Consider the following 7,676-nt stretch of genomic DNA (forward strand, 5'->3'; position numbering starts at 1 on the left):
AGTTTACAAGTACACCATAACCACAAAATTGGAGTATTTCTAAAAATTTGGGTTCAATGAAAGATACAACAAAACTAGCTTTACTAGTTAAATAAATTATTGCTCCATTTGACTCCATGCAGCATTGAAATGAACTCAGAACCCTTTTCTCTTTAATCTCTCATAAGAAATGATTGATATTGAAGAGAACATGAGGCTCAGATTTACTGTACATTGCACTTCAACTTTAAGACCTAATACTTGCTATTTAGGTCTCCTGTGTTCTAAGCTATCAAATGAATACGTTGTGCTCACCAGAACTAAGTATTAAGAAACACCAAATGTTTAATGTAGTGACATAAGCACTTTTTTTTAAGAAGGCAATCACAGATTGCAAGTTCCATAGGGTTGTGAAAAAACAAGTAGTGATCTCTTTCAGACACTGAACTGAGAAAACAAGCTGTTTGCTATTCTTCACATACAGTTTACATCACAGTTTAGGCCTGCTTCTGTTTCCAATCATTTCAGTCAAGACCCTGACTCAAACAGTGGCAAGATCAAGGACACATCTAGGAGGAAACTGCAGATCTAAGGAGTTGGGGACACATTCTCAATGGCCAAGCAATGGCCTGCAATGCACGTTTTTTCAGTGACACCAGACATTTAAGATACTCAAGACCTCCTTCAGTGAGATACTGAAGCATACATCTAGCATTAAGCGGGAGTACTCACACACACTTAAATTTCTTACTGAATTTGGGCCAGAATTTGATTCTTGCAAATCTGACTGCAAGCTTCAGAAGTAATGGAGATTCCAGTCAGAATTTCCTGATAAAATTCACATTAGAACAAGATTGTCTGCAGTGTTCACCTATCGTAATGAAGTAATTTAGAAATTCCAAACTAAGTGACTTCCAACCATTTGTCCCTCCAACCTTCTCCACCATCAAAGACAGAAACTTAATGCAGCATTACAAGTGAGGGCATGATTCCTTCATAAGACTCCTAAAAGCATTAATGCAATGCCTTTAATCCATTTCAGTCACTCTTATTTTTAAATAACCCTATTTTTTAAAGATTTGGATAAATACTATTCCTATTAAACCATACTTCATCATTGTTAAGCACCATCGATCTACTTCCTTTGGGCACTGATACAAGAGCTTGTAATTAAATTTCAAGGCTTTAGAATATGGCAGCTGCTTCAATAACTTACATTGGAATCTAATACTTGGAAAACTGCCACTTAGCCTGAACAGTTGTATGCAACTTGGTGTTAAACTCTTCCAGAGAACAGCCATATGCAATGCTTATGCGGTAAATCAGGGTAAGATTTCAAGATAAGCAGTTAATTTCACTTGGCTATTCTAAGAGTGGATTAATATTTTTTTTCCACAAGTCATTCGTGCAGTGAGCCCATAAAGAGATTATTTTTTCTAAATAATCTTCATTTTTAAACAGGAACACATCTTCATAATGTTGCTTTCACACTGGCACCATGCTCTCTTCTTCAAAGACTTAGTCATTGTGTGGTTTCTCTGGAATACCCTATGCATAAAAAACAACACACACATATTATATTTTAATGCCATCTGAGAAGCAACTACATTATGCAGTATTTTCAATGATTAAATTGTCTACTAACTTCAGTTAGGCTGACAATGACCTAGCAGACACAGCTTCTTATAAAAGCTCAACAAGGATGTACTCCTTAAGTGTAGACAGAAGAGTCACTATAGGTCTGTGCTGCCTCAATTAATGCATCTGATAAATCAATCTACCAATTGCACTGCTTTTTATAAGACTTTGTTAGCTTTCCTCCCTCTTTCAGTTTATGTCTTAGCAGAAGGTACACTGTGCTTCACTTTACGGGCACAAATTCATTTTTTTTTTTTAACAGCTCTCTTTCAAACTGTCTTCAAGCATAAGTTACTCTATTTTCCAATCAAAGCCTGGTATCAGATAGACTTACTCATTTCCTTTTAAGTCCCCTTTCTAGTATGAAACCCTATAGTATGTCAGTGTAAGAAATGTAACAAACTTTTCTTTAAATGTCGTAATATGTTCTTCTCATTCTAGAGCCAAAATGCCAATGTATTTGCAAGTACCAAATGTGTTCACAGTTCTACAGCCTCAAGCAGTAGCAAACAACAGATATTTGTGAAGTCCAAATTCTGAATACAACCCTAATTTGCCAGGTGTTGAGAATGATGGTTACAACTCAAAATGAAGTGTTGCCATCCTTTCAAATCAGCTGATGAGCACGGACTGAGCAGCTTTAGGTGTCACAATGAGCAGTGAAAGCTGATGGCGGCAGCACCTTCCCCTTTTCATTTGAAATCAAGCTATTAAAAAAAATGTTGGATTTCATCCTCATGCTTATAGCAAAAAATACTCCAACAAACAAACTAACCCCAAAACCCTCTGCTAACAGCAGGTTTGCCTAAAGGTAACACTGCACTTGGTTACTGCATGTAAGCTCGTTTGAAATCTGTTGATTGAAAAGCAGCAAGCACCTCCCAGCTAACATTTCTCAGGATGGGAGGGGATGTCTCAGGAACACTTCTAACTTCTTTTCTAACTGCAAAAGCTAGGCAGGGGCTGAGGAAGAAGCAAGGCACTTTACTCCACTGCAGTATTTTACAGGTGCCACCTTCTACTCCAGACATGCCCAGAAAATATCTACTGTTTGATCTGCAACTGTAACGTGCAGTCAAACAGCTCAGGGACTACAGGAGAATATAGTTAGAAAAATAATTGTTTTATTCAGGTTTAGTTTAAAAAAAATGCAATATTCCACCTTCTTGCCACATTCATATTGCCTGACAAAACGGATCGATGCTTTTGGGTCATCTCTATAGAAGAAAAACCTAGTAGACTGAATGCTACCATTCTGTTTTAGAAGTGGAATTCTTTGAATTCAAGAATTCCCTGAACGCTTCACAGTGACTTGCAGAAGTGTTCCTGTGAAAATGCCAGGCTTCTCCAAGTTTTTCCAGACTAAATAACGGTAATGTAAAACACATAAGGCACTTCTAGATAACCAGAACAGAATGCTTTGCTTTGCCAACTTCCCTCTTTCTTTGTAAGGAAGATGACAAGATTGACAGGATAGTTGCAGGCAGGAGCCAGTCTGATTTTAACTACATTCAGGTGAGATGCCAGGTGAAAATAAGTCAAAGTAAAAAAGTCCTATGCCTAATTTTACCTCTTTCTTCTTTAAGGCTCCCTTCCTTTGCTTTCTAACATAAGCAGCATAGCAAGTGGAAGTACTGTATACACCAATATGAAATACAGAACTACACCATATAACTGACTATAATTTTATTCTGACACTCTGCTTGCAATAGCAAAGCTTTAATAAAACTATATTAATATATCTTTTTCACTTGATGCGAGTGGCAAATTTAAAAAGAGGAATTATACCCTCTCCTCCCCCAACACGTAGTCCTAAGAAAAAAGCACATGCAGACACTATGCACCACTGGGATTTAAAGAGGGAGTAGTGAGCTTGTATTTTAAAGAGCTGCAGAGCAAACCAAAATTGACTGCGAAGTTAAGATTGTGACCATGGTCCCAGGAAATCTGTAATTTGGTATCAAGTCAGCATGAAAGAAAAATCTCAATAACAGGAGTAGATGTGCCCCATGCTGTTTTTTTTTTTTTTTAAACAGCTTTTTCTACAAGAAGTTACCATTAATTTAGAGTAACTGAGAATCAGTGCTAAAGAAATTATCTTTAATATTAGCCAGTGGTAGTCAACCAACATGGCTCTCTGTCCATCTGCAGCACCAAGTTCAGACTATCCACAGTAGAAGTACATTAGCATCCATCCACTGGGTTAGCCAGGCTAGGCAGAAGAGGCAGAAAGCCTATTCCAGAAAAGACAGCTAGCTTTAGACTAATCTTTTTACTCACTTGTGGTTCAGCCCCCAAAAGCAGCTCTCCCCCTTACTAAACAGTTCAGAGACTAATATTTCAGGAACTCCCAAGTCTACAAATGCTCTTCCTTCAGTAAAAATTAAAGGCACCTAAACCACAGCCTTAGAGAATTGAAATACTTGAAGGATGTTTTCCAGGCTAAAGGACTTATGTAGCAAAGAAAACAGAAGTGAAATCAATACAGTGTTAATTATTACTGTCCATCACTGTCAGAACACTTTTCACAACCAAGCCTTAGGCTGATGAGAAGCATATAGTCTTAAGTACGCTACATGGAAATAATTACTTAAGATGCAAATGAGACAGTAATTTACACTATATTATCCCATATACAGAGTGATATGTGAACTACGTCTTAAGTGACCAGAACGAGCATACTTGACTCTAGAGTGGTGGAATTTAATGCTATATAGGGCCATTTTCTTTCACCTACATAACAAAATGCTTTACTGCATAAATAGAGAAAGTCTATCTGTGTCTCAGTTTTCTAGCTACCTTAGATGTTAATTCAAATTACTGGTGGAGCAGGAGCGACTAAGATTTTCACCAGAAGTGGAGTACTCATTGCAGTCTTATTTAGGCTGTTGCTCGAAAAAGTTAAACACAGAAGACACTGCAACACTTACTAAGACAATTCCCACTCTACTGGCAACACAGGTTGTATGCTTACATTTCAACTCTTGAGAACATATCTATTTATCTCTGTCAATTTGTGAGTCATACCCTTAAAGGCATAGTTTGTTCTTGGACTAACAACAATGAAAGGTATTTGGATTGTTAAGGGAAATGCTAATTATACAGTAATTACCATAGCCAGTTGGCGTCCTATGTTTCCTACAGTCACACCTCCTGAGAAAAATATACATGGAAGCCAAGAACGGATGTAAAGAAAATCAGGGGATGTATACCTAGTAAACAAAAGGAAGTAAGTTAGAGACAAGTTATTATCATCACCTTACATACTGTTAACAAGATGCTATAGAATTCTCTCCCTGGACCCAAACAAAAAAAACCCCAGTAACACAGGAGAAGAAATAAGGAGACCAAATTCAGTCTGTTAGCTGAATAAGCTTCTAAAACCCAATGTCCTAGCCAGCAAAGTTTAGAAATTCTCTCTCCTGAGAGCCACCAAGCCAGCAGAAGTTCAGTTTGCTGAGCTGTTATTATTTGTTATTATTTCAACATACATCCCAACTCGTTTGCTTCCCACCCTCCACCCCCAGTTCTCAATCTGACCATTTGGAACAACTGGACAATTAGCTGCCTTAGACAAACAAAATGTCTTACTATAAGAACATGCCAAACATGTTAACAACTAACTTCCAGTGCATATGGACCCCTGTTTTTAATTAAGACACGAGAGTTGAAATAGTATTTTAAAAGCGTAACTTACTGATAAACACCATTATATACAAGGAACTGGGTTATCAGAGTTGCTACAAAGGCTATTGTAATTCCAAGTCCGAGACCACTTCTTGAACGATCAAATGTCCACCAAAGACCCAGTGATAAGGCTGCTAGAGTCAGGGACAGCTGGATGTTGTTTGCAAAATCTAGTTTCTGGAAAAATATGTTAAGGACAATCCTTTTAAGTCTGCGGACATCCTGCTGCTGAAACTGAACAAAGGAGAAGTCAAATTGCAAGCGAGCATGATTCTGTATCTCCAAGTACAATATGTTAAGGATCTGATTTTCAGACCTGCTGAGCAATCATAGCTCTTGCTGACTTGGACTGGAGTGTGAGTGCAAAGGCAACATCAATTTGTCACACTGAGCATCTAAAGAATATACTATATTACAACATATTTCACTTTTATGGATTTTTGTCTCAAGGTACCTAGTTATCGCTGCTGATTTAGGTTTTCTGCTCAAACCATCATTAGTCAACACAAAGAATACTCTTACTGAAGAGTTCAGTGTACCTCACTAGTTAATTGCGTTAACTATTAGATGTAGACAACATACAGATTAAAATAACACAACTTACACTGTTATGCTTGCAGTTAAACCAGACATACTGTGTCTCTCCCTCTTCCCTGCCAGATGCACACCCCCCCCCCAACTAGTTTTAAGTGAACTGTGTTACCTGTCTGAAAGTAACTATTGCAGTGTACAGTTTATACCTGTGCCAGTAGCACCATCCTTACCTTTGCAATTCTTGCAGCTGTGAACTGGGGAGACTATTTCATGACAACAGACTAAGCACATCGAGCAACAATGTAAACTAGTTTAAGGATACAGCACTTGCATGGTTAATGCCAACGAAAACCGCTATACATCGCATTACGCTGGCCCACTCTCTCTTGAATTTGTGTGGTTCCCCAAGGTGGCTGTCAATGCAGGGATACAGCAGGCCAACGACAGCTGCAAGAGAAGGAACACTACTTGTACTAACCATTACACAATGATTACTTCAACAGTACTAAATATTGGCTTGGCAAATAAATGCTTGACAAAGTAGTGAGGTCCTTATCACGCTACAGTAAGCCTGATGAAGAAGAGACAATTATTACCCCCCCGCCACTTTAGAAAAGAAAAAAACCCCACATTCTAACAAGCAATATTCTGTTTGAACCTTTAAAGCAGAGATATATATTACAATGTTAAGGTATCTGACTTCAAGCTACTTTTCTGCTATAAATATCTATCACTTGACATCCTGAGCAGATGCTTGTTTTGTGCCAATAAATAACAAGCATAACAAGAAGCTTAATTCCACTGAGGAATGGAGTATGCCTTTATTGCTCATGTACAGGGCAGACAGTTTTATGAACTTGACTCATTAGCTGTGAATCAAGCCCTGAATTAAATATTTGCCTGGACTCCAAAGCTTCTTGGCAGACCTGCTTTCTCTCCTTCTGCTGGGCTGCAAGTCAGACTATGCTGCCTTCCAAATCACATTAATTTTGATACCAAATAGAAGCAGAGCTGAACTTCAAGAAGCACCTGCCATCAGTCATATTTATGTCAGGAAAAAATAACTACTCATACTATCAACTAGACAAAGTTTTTATCCTCATATAGCATTTTCTCAGTCTTACCAGTCTGCAAATTCATTGCAGATGAAAAACAAAGGCTAGTGTTAGCTTAGTTATTAGCACAAACACTAGATGAGTTTCATTATTCTAAGCCTTGCAACTCCATGTGTTGTTGCCCACTCCAGGGATGGACATGCTGCTGTAACTTCATGTAACATGTATGTTTCCTTCCCCCCCCCTCCTTAAACTCCTAAGAGGAATAATGTCTATATTAAGGCAGCTACAAGACATACATTCGAAGAAAAACATGTGATCTGACACTGAAAGAGCTTCATTATTTTGGTGCCAGTTACCAGGACTTGTACTGTACAGTAACAGCTAAATGCCAAAGTTTAATCCAACAGTGACAGGCCTATAAGACCCCTCAACGGAGCATATCCCGTGGCAATCTCTTTACTATGCAGTTTATCATTCGTTCAAATTTCCCTTACTATGAGGTACAAGTAGCGCATGACAGCATCACTGCATTAAGAAAAACCATGCAAGAGTTGTTTAAAGTACTTTCAATGCGGATTAAAAGAGATTACAGTGGCTTTATTCCCCAAGATTTAACTCCTTTTTAATCCCCCAACCCTGCATCGAGGCTTTTTGTTGACAAGGATAGGAGCCGGTTATTAACGCTAACGCACCGGTAAGTGCCGGCCGCTGCGCCAATGAGGCCCCGGGGCTTCACGGGCCGTTCCGCGCTGCGGCTCCGGAGCCGCTCCCAGTGGCGGG

At 38.7% G+C, this 7,676-nt stretch overlaps 1 protein-coding gene across 1 annotated transcript; it reads right to left on the reverse strand.

Moving 5' to 3' along the window:
• Positions 1 to 673: 673 nt before the first annotated feature.
• LOC104628101 (insulin-induced gene 1 protein) lies at positions 674 to 6,285 on the reverse strand (the record flags this gene model as incomplete). Its single annotated transcript, XM_010296571.1, has 4 exons — positions 674 to 1,527; positions 4,730 to 4,829; positions 5,315 to 5,481; positions 6,161 to 6,285. Coding segments are annotated over 4 exons (422 nt in total), but the record flags the coding sequence as incomplete, so codon positions are not given.
• Between the last annotated feature and the right edge of the window lie 1,391 nt (positions 6,286 to 7,676).

The sequence above is a fragment of the Phaethon lepturus genome, unplaced genomic scaffold (genome assembly GCF_000687285.1).
Source record: "Phaethon lepturus isolate BGI_N335 unplaced genomic scaffold, ASM68728v1 scaffold53051, whole genome shotgun sequence".
Classification (NCBI taxonomy): domain Eukaryota; kingdom Metazoa; phylum Chordata; class Aves; order Phaethontiformes; family Phaethontidae; genus Phaethon; species Phaethon lepturus.